The following is a 22,778-nucleotide window of genomic DNA, read 5'->3' as shown; positions in this document are numbered from 1 at the left end:
ATAATGGCTGGCTTTGTTCTCATCTTTATTCCCAATAAAACCCCTCAAAATGACACTGTCTGGAACCTCTTGTTATAAGAATTTGTTTCACTGAATAAAATGCGATACAAGCATTGGAATAAAAAATATTTAAGGAGAAAATTCTCATTCATAGAGAGTAAGGAGCTCTGCAAACCTTGTATGCAGGGGTTGTTTATAACTTAGATTTGAGCAAATAAATAGCAACAAAGAATCTACTTGATGCATTTTACTCTTTAGTAGAAAGTTTGTAAACCTATGGTGATTTTCACAAATCCATTCACTGTCTGAACAAGTCCAGTCATAATTCTTCTACAGTTTAGGATTCCAACCATGTTGCTCAGTTGTAAGTGGACAGATTTGTCTTACACTTCTTACAATGAGAACCTGGGCTCCAATTTTGTGTTTCATCCATATTAGCTACTGGGGGGAGGTACCACATGACGACAGGAGACTTACTTAGATTCCTTGCATTCAACTGCATTCTGGAGAACCAAATAACCATACCAGGTCAGACCAGTGGCCCATCTAGCCCAGTATCCTGTCTTCTGACAGAGTCCATTCCCAAATGTTTCACGGGGAATGAACAGGACAGTGCAACTGCAGTAAACTCTTTCTTAACCAGCATTCTATCATCTGGAACGCTCGGATAACCAGCATTAATCATACAGAACTCTCAAATAACTGACATTCTATCATCCAGAACTCTCAAATAACCAGCATAAGTAAATGTTAGTTATATTTTTCATAAGTACAGTACAGTGAAAGTAAATACAGTATAAGTTTACAGTGTACAATACTACCACTGTTGGTAAATAAAGTACACTCATCCCTTGCTATATGAGCACAACAGGTTCCCAAATTTCTGCTCATAGGCGAAAAAACTCATAATAGCGACACTAAATTCCCATTTAAATACATGTAAAAGTCTCCAATCTGTTCCAAGGGCTTGCAACTTGACATAAACCAGTTGAATAGTAACAGTTGAGTTTAGGTACTTTTCTGATATATTTGAATAGTCTGGCAACAGAAATAGGACGCGGTGTATGTAAGTAGAGCAGGGATTCCTAACCAATGGGCCCCATTAGATTTGTTAAAAGGTCACCAGCTGGGCAGGTCCCACATGCATGTGGTTGTTAAAGAAGCCAGCTGCAGTTTCTTAACCCTGCTACCTCAGACAGATATCTATCAATAGAGATAGCTGCTATCTCAAGCAGCTCTCTCTGTCACTAGGGATAGCAATTACCTTATGCCTAGGTGCTGAAACCTTAACACTTGAGTTAATTGCTGGGAGCAGGAGGGCTGGGGGAGGAGAAGTGTCTAAGGCTGGGGCTGTTGAGGGGTGCTGGGGGGCGTGATATAAGACTGGGGGTTGTTTGGGCCTGCTGGAGGGATGTAAGCCTGGGGGATATTTGGGGCTGCTGGGGAGCTGTAAGGCTGGGGGCAGTTTGGGGCTTCTGGGGGGCTCGGGGTTGCTGGGAGGGGTTAGGGCTGGGCAGTTTGGGACCTTGGGGGGGTTAAAACTTGAATGAGGGTGAGGTCTGTGAGGTGGGCAGGCACGGTATGGGGGTCTAATACAGTGAACCCTGGAGTTACCCAGAAGCTGTGCCTGCAACCCATGAATAACTCAAATTTTCCTGCAAGGGGAAGGAAGCCAGGAACCACTGGGGCTGGTCAATTTCCTGGCTCCCAGAGTGACAGGAGCTGGGAACCAGGGGCAGGTTAGTTCCACCCTCCCCATGGCTTGCAGGGTGGGGAAACTGATCAGCTCATGGTTGATCAGTTTCACGTTCCTGCCATCGCAGGAGACGGAACCAGGCAAAGAGCTTCTCCCTCTCTTCCCCCAGTGTAAGGTCTATCAGACAGCTGCATGTCTGAGGGAAGGGAGGGAGGAGGCTCTATCCATGGTGCTGAAGGTCTCCCAGCCCCCGGCCAGGGACCCCACGGCTGAAGCAGAGCCAGCCGCAGAGCTGTGGGTCTCTCCGCCCACCGGCCAGAGACCCTGCTCATATAAGCAGGGGAAGTTCATTCATATAGCGAATAAAGGTAGGTATATATGTTCCTCGTTTTAGCGAGTACTCACAGTCATTAGTAAAGTACTTGTTGAACAAGGGTTGAGTGTATTCTGCATACATTTTTGTTCGTTTCTTACTATCTAATATTTTTAATATTATGAATTGCTAGCTATACTGCTCTATTATCCAGAATATTTTAATATTCAGCAACGCCCCAGTCCCAGGGATGCTGGCTGGGAAAAAAACAACAATAGAGAGGTCGTCATGTTCGTCTGTATTCTAACAAAACAAACAAACAGTCAAAGTAGCACCATAAGATGAACAAAATCCACTTCCTCATATCTGGAGATATGTCCAGATCTGAGGAAGTGGGTTGCCCCACAAAAGCTCATCTCCTAATACATTATTTTGTTAGTCTTTAAAGTGCTACTTGACTGCTTCTTTGTTTTATTTAGATAGGAAAGAGTTTTCTTTTTCAAGTGAGGCATCCACTATCTTCAACTCCCAGCATCTGACAGCCAGAGGTTTGTGAAACTCCCAGAGCATGGAGTTGCCTCCCAGACCATCTTTGCTGTACACATTGATGGACCAATCCTCCACAAATGTTCTAATGCTTTTTTGAATCTCGTTATGGTTTTGGTCCTCACAACATCTCCTGGCAATGAGTTCTATGGTTTGATTGTGAGTTGTGTGAAAAAGGTGCTTCCTTGTGGTTGGTTTAAATCTGCTGCTTAGTCATTGCACTGGGTGACCTGTGATTCTTCTATTATGAGAAGGGGCAATTAACACGTCTTTATTCCCTTTCTTCACACCATCATGATTTTATTGACCTCTGTCATATCCTCCCTTAATTATCTCTTTTTTTAAGTTGAACAGCCCCATTCTTTTTAATAGCCCCTCATAGAGAGAACACTGGTGTTAGGCATTGACTTCACAGCCAATCCAGAGAATTCTCCAAGACAGGTCACCCAGGTCTCACACTCATCAAAAAGGGTGAGGATGACAACAGTCTTGTAAAACAAGTATTCGGTGCTTGTTTGCAAATCCCTGTCATTGAAGACTCATTTTGTGCAATCTTTCAAAGTATACAATGGCACAGCGGATCCTGTAATCAATTTTTGTGCTGTGTCTTTGGGAGAAGTGGCTGACGAAGTATGGGAAATGGTCCACATTTTCCACTGGATTTCTATTGGTGGTGATTTGTGGAGTAGAGAGAATAATTCGTGGAGCTGGGGGCGGGTAGAATACCCGGGTTTTCCCAATGTTGAGATAATGTGGTAGGTCAGGCTGACCACCAAGATCTGCACATTATTCTTTGTAAACTGATGGCGAGGTGCATCCAGAAAATGACTAGGAACTACAGCATCCTCTTGAAGCTCTAGGAGAAAATCAGTTGCTTTAAATCTCTCTATAATGGGCTTCTGTGTGGGAACGAAAACTGACCCCCTTTGTTCACTATACACGCAAACAAGCTTTCTGAAAGGCAATGTGAGAAATATGTATATGCTGGGGACATCTGCATCACTGACACTGGAAACAAAGCCCATAGTTCTGAAGGAAATCTCAGCCAAGAAATGGCATTGTGATAGCTTGGACTTGATTTTGATAACTTGATAACAGACTAATTCTTGGAGAAATCAAGTCACTTGTCTGAGTGTTGTTTTAAATGAAAGTAGTTACAATTGGTCCATCCAGGAATGAAGCTGTTGCTGCCATTCCAACCAGTTGCCACATGCTAGGGAGTAAATTTTGACACAAGCCTGATGAAGAAGCTATTTCTGTATCGCCTTCGTACAAAAGCTCTCTGGACTCTCCTCAGGAGCAGACCTTTTGACCCCTTGTTTATCTGCACTCCCCCAGCTCCCGCTGAATACTGCTTTGCAGTCTGTGGGTGCAGCCCCCTCACTCAGCCTGTCACCACAGAGCTGAATCTGGCCACTTGTATTATCATCAGCTGCTTGAATAACACCCCAACCTGCAAGCCATCTGTGCTAGTACAAAGAGCTCCCCCTATCCCCAGTGAGATGCCATTATGGCTAAGTCTGCATAGACAGTTTTGAGAGATGAAATCAACATATTGCATCTCCGTTTAACTGAGATCCCATTTTCAGGCAGGAAGCAACATGCAGGAAACAACTCAATGGTCTCTTCATTCTCAGAAGAGGAATCCCACTCTTGGAGACAAGAGTGTGGCACAAAACTGATCTTGACACCTTTCTGCTGTAACTCACGTATTCCTGGAGAAACTATTACTGGCCTCTTACCATGCACCAATGATCAGAATATCCAGGAGCTTAAAACTATTAAGGGCTCAGTGGGAAAGAATCAGTTTGAAAGAGTCCAGTATACCAAGTAAATTCAGGACTCCAGCACTCTACCAGCCTCCTAGTCCAATTGATTATAGAACAGGATGGACAGTAATTTTCAATGGAGTGGGAGGATCACTTCAAGAATTTGGCAACTAATCAAAGTTATCTCCATTACATTAATGGAGATGCAGGGTCTGGGATGGAGGTTGAGTGTAGAAAGGAGCTTGAGGTAAGGAGCTGGGGTACAGGAAGGAGCGTGAGATCTGGGAGGGAGTTTGGGTGAAGGATAGATTGTAACCTGGGGCAGAAGATTGGGGTGCAGGGTTCAGAAGGGGATTCTGATCTGGAACAAGGTCTGGGAGGAGGATGTGTTTTGGGGCAGGAATGTAGGAGGGGGTACAGGGGTCTGGGTAGGTGATTGGTGTGCAAAGTCTGGGAGGTGGTTGTGACCTGGAGGAGGAGTGCAGGGGATTGGGGTGCAGTGTCTGGGTAGGGGTACAGAAGGAGGGCAGATGGTTTGGGGGAGGGACAGGCTGGGCAGCCAGAGGCAGTCTCTGACTGGGAGGTGCTTAACTGGGCAGCTCCCAGCCAGCAGGTTCCTCAACCAAGCTCCCTACCTGCCCTTCTCCTGCACATACTCAGGGCAGCCCACCACAATGGCCATGTGTGCTGTGAACTTGAAGCACAGGGAGCAGGCAGGGGAACTTTGTTCATTCCCTGTCCTGCAAACAGGCAGACCCCATTGGTCAGAAGCCTCTCCCCACCTACCCACCAACCCCTTGCAGCATCCAGAGCAGCACACATAGTCCCTGCAGTGGTTTGTCTGAGCAACATGTGGAGGTGAGGCAGGCACAAGCCTGACTGAGGCTCATCTGGGCCATGGGCTTAGCAGACTAGATCTACAGGCCGTATTTTACTCACTCGTCATAAAGCCTGCTCCAGCCTCATCCAGAGTTGCTTGTACAAGGTAGAGATTCTGTTTTCTGACTGGATGACAACAATAAGCCAGTACCAGCAAAGCACATGCTTAACTTCAACTTCAAGGAGACCACTCATGTAGTTAACATTAGAGGCCTTAAGCATTTTGTTTCATAGACACAGGCTTAAGCATGGGCTTATAGTTAAACCCAGGCTTACCTGCTTTGCTGAATCATTGCCTTACCCAGGTTTCTCATGCAAATACTCACAGAAAAAAATTAATTTGCTTTCCATGGTTAGACCAGGGTACAAGCTGAAATTTTATTTTTCCATTAAATCTTACTAGAAAAATGTTTGTGGAACAGAGAACATGAAAGGTGGAGCGTGCTACCAAAGAGATTTCATTTGAAATGTCAAACAAATATTAATGGGGAAATATTGCTAGGTAAATACAGTAAATAATAGATAGTTTACTCACCCTGCCATCCACTTTGTGTCTCTGTGTGCATGGAAACACACATACACACATGAACGTGTGTGTGTATAAATATATCTTTAGAGAAGTTGTGGTTTCCAATGAAAAGCTAAGCCCAAATGGTTTTAAAAGACAACTAACAAACTTTCTCACCAGTTTTTCAGGCCTCAATATTATTTCTAAAACAAAACAGGACTGCTCTCAATATTTCATCATTTGGGGAGAAAATCTCTGCTTCTCTTGGATCAAAACAGTTTTCACTGGAAACATTCTTGAGTGAAAAAGTCATAAATATCCCACCCCTGCACAAAATTAATATACTTTTCTATTCCACATAAGTTGAAAACATGTCCAGATCTGAGTATTTCTCAAGAAATTACACATCAGTTTGAACTATTACTCTCTCTTTCGCTCTTTCAGTCAATGGGACTACTCCATATGCTTAACTTCAAGCATGCACTCAAGTTCTTTGCTGGGTCAGGGCCTTATAGTAGAAGGATGCAGCTTTTGATAATCTGACCCTATTCTTTAAAAATGTCCTTTTGCCCCATTGTGCTGTATCTTCCATTACTCTCTTCTGAGACTTACCTATACCCCCTCTGTTCAGAAGCTGTGTGATCCATCACTCAGCAGGCAAGCTTTAGCAAAAGAACAGCAGTGGGAGAATGTATAATAAAATTTATGTCCTGCTAACAACAATTACTACACAAATCCCCTCTACTGGAAACTAGGACCAGAACCCTAGTCTTTCTACCATCACAGCAGAAGGGCCTTGTTACTCAAAATCTGGGTCTACACTACAGAGTTCTGATGACAGAAGAGGTCTTCTGTTGGCAAAACTAGGGAGCATCCACACTACAAATGAATTCTATCAAGAACCTGTCAACAGAATGCAGCAGTTTTCCTGTCAGACCTCTGTATTAATTGTATGAGGCACAACACCTCTGTCAACTGATTCTGTCGCCAAAAAAATAGCGTAGACGCTGCGGGGGGGCCTCTGTCAACAGAGAGGGCTTCCAGTTCATTGGGCTGTCCTGTTTTCAGAACTTTCAGTTGGTTGTTCTGTCAACAAAAGTCTGGGCAGTCTGGTTGCTCTCTGTTGACAGAGGGCATCAACAGGAGGAGCCTGAATTAGGTGTGGATGTGCTCTGTAGACAGAGGTTCTGTCAGGAAATATCTGTCGACAGTGATTTCTGTCGACAGCACTCTACAGTGTAGACACAGATAATGTGAAGCTGTCTCCAGCAGGTAGCAGCAGCTATCATATCTTCATTGTAGGACAGCCAGCATGAGACAGCATCACTCATACATTCACACACATATCTGATGTTATTTTTTAATCAATTTTTGCTTCCAGTGGCAGCCAAAATCTAAGTAGTAATAAGGCTCTCGAGAACATTTAAAAGAAAACAAAAAAAGGGTCCAAACTTTTAATTCTGCATAATGTTTCCAGTTTTTGGGGAAGAAGGTGCTTGTCATTTGGGATTTGACCTGAATTGATTGGAACCAGTTCACCTGTCCTTAGTATAAACCAACAAGTAAGATAGCTAATTTAGATTTCATGAATTTGCCTCAGACCAATCAGCCAGTGTCTGGAGTTCCTGAGCTACTGTGGATCTGTACATCATGGTCCAAATCTTGCATGCTTTACATATGTCACAAAGCAATGGGAATTTTGGATGCTTATGGGCTGCAGGTGTGGGCCAACCCACTGGCTTCAGAAGGAGTCAAGGACAACATATGACCTTCCTGACAGAAACAGCCAACACAGTGTTCACAGAAGGAAACTTCCCTTCATTTTGCAAGCACAGAATAGTCAAACCAACACTGAAAAATCCCTACCCTGATACATCAGTTCTAGCTAACTATGGCCCAGTGTCAGTCAAATATCCCATTCCTGAGCAAGCTCACAGACAAGCGAGTCAAAGACCAAATACATCAAGATTTTTAGAAGTGACTAGTGATTGTAGGTGCCTGTCTTCAAATGCTTTAGAGGGGCCATGTGAGTGCTTACTTTCTGCCCCACCACATCTGGGTTTAATACTTCATAGCCCTACTACCTATGGGATTGCCGCAATTGTGACAGTAAAACATATTGTTTGAGCCCCGGCACCTAATTGCTTGAGTTCCAGCACCTCTTCCATTACAAATTAAGCACTGTGCCATGTAGGACACATAGAACACTAGAACTGGAAGGGGTCTTGAGAGGTCACCGAGTCTAGTCCCCTGCCCTCAAGGCAGGACCAAGCACCATCTAGATCTAATCTGTTCTTAAATATCTTCAGTGATGGAGATTCTGCAATCTCCCTAGGCAATTTATTCTGGTCTTTAACCACCCTGACAGTTAGGAAGTTCTTCGTAAATTCCAACCTAAAGCTCCCTTGAGGTATAAGCCCATTGCTTCTTGTTCTGTCCTCAGAATGAAAGAAAATGGGTGTGTTTTGTAGTTTAAGTAAACATAAAAGGTGTTTTTAATCAGACTGGGAATGGCTTTCAAAATAAAGAAGAAAATGTAACAAGGCCTTGAAAGGAATAGATTCAAAAATGAGAAGCAACGTGGCTTCTCACAAGGGAATTTTGGGGGAAAATGCTGAGCTCAAAATGTGGTTAATAACAAAGAGAAATGTGTAAGTAATGTGTAAGTTTTAGGAATGGTTCAAACTAATGTGAACTATAAAGAATAGTTGTTTACTGATGAACTCATACTAATATTTAACATACCAATATAGTCTTAAAGAAGGAGCCCATTCATAAAATCTGGTCTACTCATAAACAGGAAAGTGGGTCAATCCCAAACTATCCCAAGCTGAACTAAAACTAGCAATTTGGAATGGCATCACTTGTTTGCTAAAAAAAAAGAATTAAAAGATAACCTTTTAAAGTTTTCATTGCTAGTACCACCCTATTCAGCAGAGTTTAGCCAACATGGATTTAAGCAAACCTGGCACGATGGGGTGGACAAAGCCCCAACGCCCTCCACAGCATTGTCACACCCCATCCCAGCAAGAGGAGCAGAAAAGAGATCCTCCAGGCAGGATAGAGTGGTTGTCTCAAAGGCAGCCAATTGGGAGCCAGCAGGCAGGTATAAAAAAAGGCTGCTAAGCTAGGGCCTGGCAGTTCTTCACAGAAGCTCAACCCAGGCAGGTCTTATATAATAACTGGGAGACCAGCAGCACTATGGACAGCTCCAAGTGTGAGCTGAACTTAGACCTGGGTGAGGCCCAGATCCAGTGACCAAAGACTGGCCAGCCACAAGCCTCATGCAGCAACGGGTAGCACTGTGGACAAGGCTAGTCAGATCCTAGCCTCAGAACTTTAAAGACAACCAGACAAGGCAGCATCCAGGGGAAGTGACCCAGGGAGCAAGGAAAGTACCAGACAATCAGGGAAGATGTTACGTGGCACCCTTTGCCACAGAGGGGCATTCTCAAGTGGGTGGATTGTGTAGGGTTGCCAAAATCCTAATCACACAAACCAAACAACTCTTTCCTGTTCCTTCCTGACCCCTTCTTTGAGGCCCTACATCCCACTCACTTCTTCCTCCTTCCTTCTATCACTCATTCTCACGCACCCTCACGCACTTTCAGGGCTGGGGGCGGGGCCTCCAGGAAGGACATGGGACAGAGCTCAGTACTGGAACAGAGGTTGGGGTGCAGATGGGGTTCGGGGGGGCAGGGATGAGGGGTTTGGGGTGAAGAAGGGGGCTCAGGGATGGGGCAAGGGGTGTGGGTAGAGGAGAGGGTGCAGGGTCTGGGAGGGAGTTAGGATGTGGGAGGAGTTTAACACCTGGGACAGGGTGTTGAGTGTGAGAAGGGGTTTGGTCTTCAGCTGGGCAGCACTTACAACAGGAGACTGCTGGAAGCAGATGTGATATCAGGCTCCCACACTGTGGGACAAGGGGGCTGTGCATACTGCCCATCCACAAGCGCTGCCTCCACAGCTCGTACAGACAATGATATCCAACCAACGGGTACTTCAAAGGAGCATTTGTGGTGGGGGCAGTGCATGGAGCCCTCATGGTTACACCAGTGCCTCGGAGCAAGATGTGGCAGCAGCTTCTGGGAGCCATGGGGAGACAATATAAAGAGGTAGCCTGCCTTAGTCCCACTGCTGCAGCAATCAGACTCTTAGCAGCCTGGTCAGCATTATGGACTGTAGCCACCATGCCTCTATTCATTCAAATCTGGACACCTGGAAAGCCTACTTAAGTGTAACAACAATTTATAATTTAGCCTTTTTAGACACATGCAAAGTGATGATATAAATTCCATTTGGCCCTTGGATTTAGTAAAGGATGTTAGGGCAGAAGGGATGTCCTGGGGTATGCTGTATTAATAATCCAATAACAGCTCCAGTGGCCCTTGATTTTCAGAAAATGTTGAGCACCAACCTTCTGAAGAGCAGGTCCTTTTTAGAGATGTCTCAAGCTGGACACACTGAAATTGAAGTGCCCAAGATTTCTAGTACGTTTGAAAATCTTGGCCTAAAGCTTCCATTGGAGACTGACTTTGAGAGCAGAGGACTTCCATGATATCAGGCCAAAGTATTAGTATTTTATTACTCTACATGCTTTTTACTTCTCAGAGATAACTGATTAGGAAAAATAATCACAAAATAACTTTCCAATGGGCCTCGATCCAGATTTTATTCAAGTACATCCCTTTCTAAATATAGCAAAGGAAAATTTCATTAGGAAATATCATGACACAAGGAAAGAAATTGTACATGAATATACTGCTGTGTCAACCTCATTGATTTTCTCACCATTGTGAAGACCTTCCTTGTCCTACTATGTTCCTTAAATCTGTCAGCATTTTAAAAGGCAACCCTGAGAGTCTCCTTTATCTGCAACTGCCCATTCTTTTCATTTCTATTTAACAACCGAGCTTAAATGGCTCGGACCCCCTCTCTGCTTCCATTCTGTTAAATGTCTGAGAACTTACCACCCTCTCTTGAAGTATTGCACTCAGCTTCAGTAATTTGCCTTTCACTCCTTTGTGGGTCCAGGAAAGCTACAAGCCTGCGTGTTCTTTAAAATCAAGTTCTCATTATCCAGCCTGATTTGTGAAATCTTAGCAATTTCGTTAAGTATGCTTCATTAATCAGGTCGCTCCGCAGCAGCCAGGATAGACCAGTCTTCTTTCTGGGTTTTCCAGCAATCATTCAAACAATGCAAAAACTCAGTGCATTGGAGGGAGGAAGGAGTGCCGCACTACGTCCTAAATACCATTTTGCATCCACAAAGCAAAGCCAACAGCTGCCGTGGGCCCAAGGGCAAGGTAGGAGGGAGGCCCAGCTCTGCACCCCAGGAGGGGCAGGGCCAAGGGCAGATGGGGCAGGGCTTAGGGCAGTCGCTCACCCCCAAACCACACCTCCTCACAGACACTCACAAAAGGTGGAGGAGCAGTGACATGGCACTTCAAAGGGGCACAGAGCTCTGGCCACCACCACTGCTACTTTTGCCCCCCACCCCTACTGGCAGGCCTGCACATGCACACAGCTTAGGGGTATTCGTTTCATACAACACGTGTGTGTGTGTGTGTGTGTGTGTGTGTGTGTGTGTGCGTGTGTGTGTGTGCGTGAGAGAGAGAGAGAGAGAAGGTCTCTTCCCTCACAGTAATTACAGACATATCACCTGGTCTCTACTGTCCCTGTTGTGAGCACATTTGCAAAAATTCAACTCTATATCCAGGATAACTCACATTTCCTGTTGTTCCCCAAACACCACATGCAGCAGTAACAGAACAAACACAGCTCCATGGATCTCTCCTTCACTACACTACCCTGTTCTTCTCCATTCTTCTTAAAGCCACCATGTCTCAAACAACAGAACGGACAGAATCATAATACAATAGGACTGCAAGGGACCACAAGAGGCCATCTAATTCACCTGTCTCCCATCCGTGCTAAGGCAGGACCAGGTATATTTAGACTACACAGATATGGTATTTGTCTACCACTCTCTTAAAAGTCTCCACTGACAGGGATTCCATGGATTACCTGTGTGACTGATGCCAGGAATTACCAATCCTGAGAGTTAAGATAAGTCTATACAGCAAAGTTATTTCAAAATTACAGACAATAATTTCAAAATAGCGGTTGGGTTATCTTGAAATAGGCTCTCTCCTTGCCAGAATAACACCTATTCTGAAATAAGCCCTAGTGCATCCAATGGCTCTATTTCAGAATAGGCTTTGTGTGTGTAGGCGCTTTATTTCAAAATAGCCAAGGGTGATTTCGCAATGTATTTTGTGTGTAGCAGTGTTATTTAGAAATAAGCTCTTTCCAGAATAGTTTATTTCAAAACAAGGCTGCTGTGTAGACATCCCCTTGAGAAAGTTATCCCTAACTGAACTCTCGCCTGCTGCAAACAAACATACACAACTCAGGCTAGGCCCATACTTAGAGTCAGGGTGTGATCACACAGCCATACAAGTTAGCTCTCCTTGAGCGAGCAACACAAAAACAAGCAGGATAGCTGTGGCAGTATCTTGGGCTAGCTGTCCCAGGTACAAACCCACCTGGATCTTAGTTGTAGGTTCCCAAGGAGGGTAACTCATTAAGGTTGCCAAATTTCTAACTGTAGAAAACTGAAAACTCTTGTCCTGCCCTTTTGCTCAGGCCCAGCCCCTGCTCATTCCATGCCCATCTCTCTGTCATACCCTCTGCTCTGCCCTCACTCACTCACTCATTTTCATCGGGCTGTGGAAAGAAGCTGGGGTATGCGAGAGGGTGTGGGATCTGGCTTGGGGATGCAGGCACCGAGGTGGGGCCACAGATGAGTGGTTTGGGAGACGGGAGGGGACTCTGAGCCGGGGTAGGGGGTTGGATTGCAGAGGGGTACAGGCTCTGGTCTGGGTGTGTGGTCTCCCGGAGAAGGAAGGGGTGCTGGGTGTGGGCTCCAGGGAGTCCTGACCTCAGCCTGTTCCTGGGAAGTGATGACATGTCCCTCTGTCCTGAGGTGGAGGCACGGCTAAGGGAGCCATATCCACAGCCTCCACCTCCCAGTGCTGCCCCCTCAGACCTCATTGGCCACGATTCCTGGCCAGTAGGATCTATGGAGCCAGTCACTGGGCAGTGCACAGAGCCTCCCTAACCACCCGCCCACCTAGCAAACAGACACAACTCCACTGCCCCTCCATTCAGACTGTTAATGGTCCAGTGCTGACTGGAGCCAGGAGCAACCCTTTTAAACTAGGTGCTCCAACTGAAAACCAGACACCTGTATAGCCTGCACCACCAACAGCATCTGCCCATGCTTCCACACCTATACGACTACTGTGAGCATGCCACCACAGAGACAGTCAGAGTAACTATCTCCTGAGCTGAGAACCACACTCCAAATTCAAGTGCAAATGTAGTTTAAAAGTACTGTTAATGAGACACCCATCAAACTTGACAAGAGGCTCATTTAAACTAGAACAATATTAATTAGGCCCCAGTTCTGCAAACACCTCCTCACATGAATAACTCTACTGCATGTGTAATCTCATTAAAGGCCATGAGGTGACTCAGTGCATAAAGTTACTTGAGTATGGACGTCAGGACCACTATGCACCTCCACCAGAGTTTCCTCTGGCTTCGCCCTGCCCAGGCATAGATCATCTCAACCTATTCTCAAACTTTAAATGGGTAAGAAGCGCGGCTCTCTGGCGTGGAGCCAGGCGTGGAATGCGAGTGCCTAGCAGGCCACTTTTGAGTATGGACGTGTTTGTGGACCTGAGCTGGGGGATGAAAAGTTACCTGAGAGAGTCACCAGAGTATCAATGGCACATTGTATGAAAACAGGTGACTATGAAGGTTCTGTTCTGGCTACACGTACATCCTGGATAGGGTTTGAAGGCATCTAAATGACTCTGCATACATTGTTCTTCTCCATTTACCAGGAAGTGCTTTTTATCCCTGTACCCAAGTCACAGATGAATAATTCAATGTGTAATGTGGGAAACCGGAATGTGGATGATTAATGCACACCATGAATGAGTCAGTCAACAAATGAGCAAACTAGAGATATATTTCTAGATTTAACACTGAATGTTTTCCACAACAAAAGTTTATGCTGCCTCAGGGGAACTCCAACCTCTTGATGGCACATAATAGAAGTCATTTATGGGAAAGGCAGTTCGGTGAAATGCAGGGCATCAAATTGGATAACCCAAGTGTCCATTTCAGCCATTACTACAGATGACCCTTCAGTCCCTCCTTACAACACAAGCACGTGATAAGGGTGAAAGTGCCCACTGTGCAAGAACCCAGCAACAATCCTATGCAACATTTAAATCCCAATTAAATCCTACAGACTGGCCCCCATCCTAATCTATCACCCATAAAATGGAAGGAAGAATCCTGAGGGATTAAACAGTTCCCGGTACCTCGCCTTGTGCTGGCAGTTGGCACAGGGCAATTTTCACCCAAAATGAACAATCCTTGAACAACTGCTCCAATGCCTTGGCCAATACGGCTTTGAGATTGAGAACACTGGTGCTCCTGTTCTTTTCTCTTATGATGGCACATATCCTGTGCATACTGCATGGTGATTTCCACCTCATGGGTATTGCCTCAGTTTTTTTCAAGTTAGACCCTCATGTAGGACTATATATTTAGCTATGATTTATAGCACAATAGGGGCCAAAGTTATTCAAATGTAGAGGAACACGAAGTCCCTGACCCACAAAGCAAGCAGTCTAGAAGTACACCCATAACAGCCTGAGAGGCAGCAGCAGGGTCTGCGGTGAGGGGGAATGGTACCATGGAAATAGCTGAAATCTCACTGAATACTGAATTTGAGGGAGACCTTCTGTGGGGAGCCTCCTTCAACCAGGGATCTGTGTGGGACAATCCATATTATTTCCACTAATCCCCCTCCTCCTTCAGATCCCATGTCCCACACTTCTATTCACCAAGGGATCCCACCAGAAACAAACACAAAAGGAAGCACCCTCCCCCTTTTACAAGGATGCTGCCTTTACAAACTCTCACTGAATTGTTACTCAGCAGGGTGCTTGCCTAATTAAAGCCTTTTGGGCTTTGAGAAGCATTTTCTCTTCCAGATTTTTCAGATCCCCTTTAGCTGACTTGTGGGAGAACTTTCGAGGCCAACAACTCTATGTGCAATCCAGCCTCCAGAGATGCAGACTTAACAAGGCTCTCCCCTCCCGAACTATTCAATCATCCCCTGCTAGAAGGTATAAATATGATTGGATGCTCGATATCTTTTATGCCCTTCTGTGTCTGGTTGACAACCACAGCATCAGATCCTCAGCTGTTGTAAACTGTTGTGTACTTCAATACAGCTAGGCCAATTGACAACAACACAGGCTATGAACCACAGTACTTACATGAGCAGTAATGGGCATTTAGGAAATTGATGAAGACAGAACTCATATCATAATTAAACAACACAAGAAACATATTCTCACTTACCTTGCGCTTGTTGGTTGGGCAGACGTACAGATAGCTCAAAATAGTCTTCAGACCAATCTTATCATTCAGCTTCTCATATGTTGTTCCATAATCAGTTGACCTATAAATCAAAGGAGAGCTTTAATAAGAGCAAATACTTCATCACAAAAAGGCACAAGCCACTTGGCTGCTTTTCAACGTAAAGCCCATGTTTTTCATAGCGAAATGGCTCTGTGGAGCTTTTTGAGTGATTCATGTAGTATATAATGATAGTTAATTATGTACACACAGCATCATGTGAGTGGCTAACATTTGCATTTAAATTGGATTAGGAAAAAATTAAAACAGCATCTTCCCACCACACTTTAAAATAAACACATGCAACAAGCAACATTAATTCTCAATAGAAGAGGAGATGATGATAGGTGTTGTAAATGCCAAAGAGCTGCTGTGAATGAGGGGCTCACTCAAGTTTCTCTCACTCTCTTTAAAAAAATAAAATAAAATAAAATACTATATCCTTTCCAGCATGATCAAGTGCGATTTCTTAGGCTATTTGTTGAGAAAACAGTGGTGTTTTCAGAATGAAAGTCACTTATTTCCTTTATGAAAGTCCAACAGCAGGACTCTTACAGTTCACATGAGCTTGTTGTATGGACCATAAGACAGAGGAGGGTTAAAAAAAGAAACCTAACAGCCACACAAAGCGATGTGCTTCTTTTCAAAGTACCTCTGACATCATTGTTGCCAGCAGAGATATCAGCTCTCTGTTTTTTAAAGAGGAGAGATAAAAAAAAATATTTAAGGTTGTCTAATGTAGCCAAGAACTCTATTCTGATGCTTGAGAGGAAGAGAGATGAATTATTAGCAAAAGATGGAATTTGTTGTGGTGTGCCTATTTAAAAGAATTATCTTCTAATACCTAGAAGAATGTAATAGGGTTTAAACAAAAAATGATTATTTTCTATATATCGGTAAACATCTAAAAGCCCATCACTGGGGAAAGAGCAAACAATGTGTGATCTCAAGACTTCTGATTACTCCCCCCGTCATATGTGCCATGCATTGTGGGATTATATGTGTGTGCTGTTCCTAAAATAGGGGTAGCAAAAGTATGGTTTGCTATTATTTATTAAGAGCAGTCTCATTTTCACACGCATTGTGGCTCCTGAATTATTGCCATTTTTATTGAATTTGGGGGAAAAAAACACCCCATCTGGTTGCTGATCCCTGGGTGACTACCTGGAAGGCTTCTAGGTGCTGCCTCTGCTGCTGAGGGTCCATGACTGCTGTGTCAGTCTGCGAGAGCGTAGCTAGCACTCTGCAGACCTCGTGCTGTGCAGGCTGGGTGTGTCTGGGAGGAGCCCTTTAAAGGAGTGGCTTGCTGTTGCCCCTGGCACCAGCCCCAGAGAATGTGTAGATGATAAGCGTCGAAGTAACCCATTTCAACGTTGTTACTTCGAAATAGGCTACTTCGACGTAGTGTCCTAGTGTAGACGTAGCCAATATGTTTTTGGACACACATAAATATTTATAAGAATGCTTACCTTTAAAACCACAAATATACCTAGCACAAATTTTGTAATTATAAGGCAAGGAAGTAACACCAAACAATTCCACTTCCATTTGCAGATCCTGTCATTCTGAGGGCTGGCTACTAACATCCCATGATCTCTAGGTTTGGTTACGACATTCCATTTTATTTAGGACATGGAGCTGATCAGAGCATGACAATCCCATTGCTCAACAACCTCAGGAGGTTTCAAACATTGTTTTAATTCCACATTTTAACAAAAACCCATAACACTACAAACATTTTGGGTGACGAATGGAATCAGGTGAACTTGTCCACTTTGTGATCAAAACAAAAGCTTCTGAATGAGGCAACTGCATTGTAATGGTTAGTGCACTGTGCTTCCATGTAGGAGAACCAGGTTCCAGTCTTATTCACAGCAGAGGTTTGCATTCTAATCAGTCTGCACAAGACAGAGAAGGAACTTGTACACCCACATCCCAAGCCAGCACCCTAACCACCAGGCTACATAATAATTGGACACATCATTCATTCTCTTTCATATTTTTGGCCAAGCTTCTCCTAACATCTCTAACAAAGCCCCACCTATACCGAAAAACCAAAAGGCAGTCACTTCTCTGCTGTGCAACCAAGGTCAATATTACCAAGTTAACTTACTTCTCCATGCACCAGAGAGGTAGCCATGTTAGTCTGTAGCTTTGAGAACAACAAGAAGTCTTGTGGCACCTTATAGACTAACAGATATTTTGGAGCATAAGCTTTCATGGGCAAAGACCCGCTTCATCAGACCTTGTCAGCTCTGGCCCTCCCTTTTAGTGGGACCCCACTCTTTAAATACCCCTCTGAACCCCCTCCCCGCCACTCATGCATCTGATGAAGTGGGTCTTTGCCCACAAAAGCTTATGCTCCAAAATATTTGTTAGTCTATAAGGTTCTACTTAGTGCTCCATGATTTGTACTGGCCCCCTGAAAGTATATACACTCTGGCTAAAGCTTACTGTAAGCCAAAGCCTCCCAGACAATTGGCCAGAAAACTCCCCCATTTTCTGTGACTGATCTTCCAAGACAGCAACAGTCCACCAGTAGAACAACAGAGCCATCAGCAGACAGACTTGTGACAACAGGGGATAAATGGGCCTGTACTGGCACATTCACTTCCACCAAGAGACAAACATGATCACAACCTTTTACTGGCAACTACCTTCCAATCACTTATTTTCTGTCTCACAGACCCACAGAAACTCTCTCCCCCTCATAAGTGAAGGAGGAGAGAGGGGTGTACTTACTGTTAGTTCTACTTCAGAATGGATGGGAGGTACTGTAATGATAGGGTGATGGGAGCCACCCACAAGTGGTAGACTACAATAGAATCCTGTTCCATCTGTTCCAACAGGTATTTCTTAACGCTGCCTCCCCATGGCCAATATTTGCATATGTTCTCCATTGATATTTCAGTTTTTCTGTAGGTGGAATGAAGTTCGGTCTCTGTTTAAACTGAGATTATCAATAAAGATGAAACACTTTATGTTTGTAAAGGACAGAATTTGGCTTATAGTGTTAGGAATCTGTAGACTAATTAATGAGTTAACATCTACGCTTAATTACACTAATGTTATCTCATTTATTTTGATAGAGTGGCTCCATAAAAAAAAAAAACTGCCAGGAGAATTCTCTGCATAAATTTTTATATGAAGATATTCAAAGCCAAAAAAGAGCACAACAAAACAAAACAAAAATAAAAAATCCAACTATGGAACAGATGTTAAAAGAAATAATCTTATATTCAGAATCGTGAGCCACTTTTCTGAATCTCCAGGCAACTATTTTGCATTCTTGGTTTTATTTACAAGGTAACATTATCTACAGATGGAAGAGAGCACTTTTGTCAACATCTATAAAGCACTAGAAATAGTGGAAAGCTTAAAAAAGATGTTTTGTAGTTGAATAATTATGCCAATGATCAAAGGAGCTAGCATCTGATTTCAGTCTTATCCATGATTCATGTTTTTGGTAATTCTGCCTGAATGACTAATAATCACACACTCCAAAAAACATAACTAGATGTATCTTATTTGTACCTATTTTTACTGTTGCTCTGGTGCCATTTGAACCTGCTCATCTTTTTCATATGTGGACTAAATTACACACAGAGCTGATCGAAACCTAGAATTCTATTTTCTAGAGATCCAGATTTTTTTTCTTCTCGCAATGAAAATTCAAAGTTTTATATGAAAAAAGTCAGAAAAATAACTTTTTCGACTGGGTAAATGTTGCTTGTCTGTTTGGAAAAAGCTTTTAATTTTGACTTTATTGCTTCCATTTCTTCCTTTAGAAAAAGAAGTCAAAATGATAGACAAAATAAGATGCTTCATCTTTGTCAAAATGCATCTTTTCAATAATTTTCCTTCAAAAATTTCGGCAACATGATACAATCCCCTGGAATGTTTTTATCAGCATTTTCTGACAGAAAACTTCTCCTGGAAAAAAACTGGACAACTGTAGTAGTAGGCATCCTTCGATCCGCAGGGATCATAGGTTTGCACCCCAGTTGGACTGATTCGAGCAGCGTCTTCTGTGGCTGTGCAATCCAATGTGGGAGTGTCAGTCCTTTCTGCACTGTGAGCAGCAGTAGGCAGATGTCGCTGTGGTATCACGGGCATGGATCTTCCTGAGGGCTCTCCTGTCTTCCACTTCCTTCACCAAGGTAGTCTCATACATAACAAGAGCTTCCTTCACTCCGTTTCCAGGTGTGCCTGTCTGAGGCGAGCAAATGCCAGGTGTTCACACTGATAAGAGAGTGCTGAGGTCACGTTTGCACATGTCCTTGTAGTGCAATTTAGGTCGCCCTTTCGGCCTCTTTCCAGACGCCAGTTCGCTGAAGAGGAGGTCCTTCAGTATTCGGCCATCCGTCATGCGTGAGACATGGCCCAGCCAGCGCATACGCCTCTGTTTGAGAAGGGTGAACATGGAGGCGGTGCCTGCCCTCTCAAGCACTGTGCTATTGGGGACCTTGTCCTGCCATGAGATACCGAGTATGTGCCTAAGGCAGCGCATGTGGAATGTGTTGAGCCGCTGCTCTTGTTTTGAGCGCAGAGTCCATGTTTCACTGGCGTACAGCAGTGTGCTCAAAACACAGGCTGTGTAGACCTGCACCTTGGTGTGTACAGTGAGCTTGTTGTTAGCCCATGCTCTCTTCGTCAGCCTGGAGAACGTTGTGGCGGCTTTTCCAATGCGCTTGTTGATCTCGCTATCAAGTGACAAGTTGTCCGAGATCGTTGAGCCTAGGTACACGAACTCATGGATGACTTCCAGTTCGTAGTCTAGCATGTTGATAGATGGCTTGTTACCCACATTTTGGCCCATCACCTGGGTCTTCTTTAACCTGATTGTGAGGCCAAATTCCATACATGCATCCACAAGTGAGTTATGAGTGACTGCAGTTCCTGCTGAGTGTGAGCAGCAATAGCTGCATCGTCAGCAAAAAGGAACTCCCTTAGACTCTTCGTAAGCACCCTGGTCTTTGCTCTAAGCCTCGACAGTTTGAAGAGTTTGCCGTCCATTCTCGTGCGGAGAGAGATGCCCTCTGTAGCAGTTCCAAAGGCATATTTGAGCAAAACTGCAAAGAAGATGTCAAACAGCGTTGGAGCCAGCACACACCCCTGCTTCACTCCACTGAGAATCTCAAAGGGTTCAGATGTGGATCCGTCACATATGACGGTCCCCTTCATGCCTTCATGCAAGGCCCTAATAATGCTGAGCAGAGTTGGGGGACAGCCAATCTTAGCCAGAATCGCAAACAGACCTTTTCTGCTGATGAGGTCAAATGCCTTGGTCAGGTCAACGAAGGCAATATACAGATGTTTGTTCTGCTCCCTGCACTTTTCTTGTAGTTGCCTAACAGAGAAAAGCATGTCTATGGTGGACCGTTCAGCTCTGAACCCACAGTGAGACTCAGGGTAGACTCTCTCCGCGAGAACATTGAGCCTCTTCAGAACAACACGTGCAAATAGCTTCCCCACGGTACTGAGTAGGGAGATGCCACGATAGTTGTTACAATCACTTTTGTCACCCTTGTTCTTGTAGACAGTCACAATGTTAGCATCCCTCATATCTTGAGGTATGCTGCCTTCTCTCCAGCATTCGCAAAGTATTCCATGCAGCTCTGAAACTAGGGTACCGTTGGCGCATGTGAGGATTTCTGAGGGAATACCGTCTGTCCCTGGGGCTTTTCCAGAAGAGAGTGCTTTTAGCATGTCGCTGAGTTCCTCCAAGGTGGGCTCAGCATCGAGTTCAGTCATGGTGGGCAGAGGCTCAATGGCATTCAGGGCTCTCTCTGTAACTACGGTGTCTCTGGCGTACAACTGTGAGTAGTGTTCCACCCAGCGTTCCATCTGCTTGGTTCTGTCCTTCAAGACCTCACCTGTGGCCAACTTAAGTGGGGCAGTCTTTCTTTGTGATGGACCAATGGCCTGCTTGAGCCCATCATACATTCCTCGCATGTTACCTGTGTCCGTGGCTTGCTGAACCTTGGAGCGGAGTTGGAGCCAGTAATTGTTGGCACACCGCCGAGCAACCTGCTGCACTTGACTCTGAGCAGACCGGACTGCCTGCAGGTTCACCTCACTGGGAGAGGACCTGTATGCAGCCAGTGTCCGTCTCTTCTTCTCAATGGGACAACTGTAATTATAGATAATTAATGAAGGGTAGAAAAATAAGGATTGTGTTCTTCACTGAAATATTTAAATTATATACCAATCATAGATTCAAGTGATTAAGGTACTTAAAACACATATATCATTTCAAGCACAACATAGACCCACTGACAAAAGCTGCACAGAAAAAATACATTTGCTGCAAAATGAAAAAGCAGTCAAATAGCACTTTAAAGACTAACAAAATAATTTCTTAGGTGAGCTTTCGTGGGACAGACCCACTTCTTCAGACCATAGCCAGACCAGAACGGAGTCAATATTTAAGGCACAGAGAACCAAAAACAGTAATCAAAGTTGACAAATCAGAAAAAAAATGATCAAGGTGAGCAATTTTTATAATATATAATATAATATAATACTAATTTTTTTCTGATTTGTCAACTTTGATTACTGTTTTTGGTTCTCTGTGCCTTAAATATTGAGTCTGTTCTGATATGGCTATTGTCTGAAGAAGTGGGTCTGTCCCACGAAGGCTCATCACCTAATAATCTATTTTGTTAGTCTTTAAAGTGCTACTGGACTGCTTTGTTGTTTTGATAGTGTATAGACTAGCACGGCTCCCTCTCTGTTACTATTTGCTGCAAAAGTTCTCAAGTTCTCATGAGGGGAAAAAATGTGATTCAAAACCCAGATTTAATTGTTTCAGGTTTTTGCTTTTGACATCATGATAAACTTTGACAAAAAAACATTGACTGTCAGAAAGCTTTCTGTTTTGTTGAACAGCCATTTTGTTGATTGGGAGGGAAATGGTAAATAATATTTGACTAACTCCATGCAGCTAACTCTCACACTTAACAGTATCCCTCAGCTTAAACAGACTGAACTGGAGCATATTTTGATCTCAGCCTCACTGAAGTAGATAGCAACAGAGAGGTTGCCATGTTAGTCTGTACTCCAACAAAACAAAGCAGCAGAAACGTAGCACTTTAAAAACTAACAAAACGATTTATTTGGTGATGAGCTTCCGTGAGACAGACCCACTTCTTCAGATCAATTTCAGTGTACTGGAAATTAAATTGATCTGATGAAGTGGGTCTGTCCCATCAAAGCTCATCACTGCATAAATCATTTTGTTAGTCTTTAAAGTGCTACATTTCTGCCGCTTTGTTTTACTGAGGTAGAATTCGGCTTTTCTATGTGCATCGTGGGATGACTCTACTTTATCCATGTGTAGTTTTGAGACACAATAAACCCATGAGCTGCTGCTGCTCTAGCCCTGCCTAGAGAGGCTGCTATTGCCAAATCTCCATATTTCCATTACTGCATAGATGGATGGAAGAGCTGAACTGGTAGCCATGGAGAGTAAAATCTTTCATATGCTTACAGGATGGGTAGAATGGGGTACTGGGAACAAGGCCCCACGAATGGAATTGAGGCCCTGATGGGGTTGACAGT

General features: G+C 44.1%; 1 protein-coding gene across 1 annotated transcript in view; it reads right to left on the bottom strand.

Annotated features, from left to right (window-relative positions):
* The window catches only part of SORCS1 (sortilin related VPS10 domain containing receptor 1), a 474,417-nt gene that overhangs the window by 230,668 nt on the left and 220,971 nt on the right, over positions 1 to 22,778 (bottom strand). The window contains exon 3 of the mRNA XM_074999892.1: positions 15,159 to 15,258. Within this exon, the coding sequence (XP_074855993.1) occupies positions 15,159 to 15,258 (100 nt within the window). The remainder of the gene's footprint in view (positions 1 to 15,158; positions 15,259 to 22,778) is intronic.

Source organism: Carettochelys insculpta, chromosome 7 (genome assembly GCF_033958435.1).
Source record: "Carettochelys insculpta isolate YL-2023 chromosome 7, ASM3395843v1, whole genome shotgun sequence".
Taxonomy (NCBI): domain Eukaryota; kingdom Metazoa; phylum Chordata; order Testudines; family Carettochelyidae; genus Carettochelys; species Carettochelys insculpta.
Note: the sequence above shows the minus strand (reverse complement) of the source record. Positions and strands in the feature narration are given on the sequence as shown.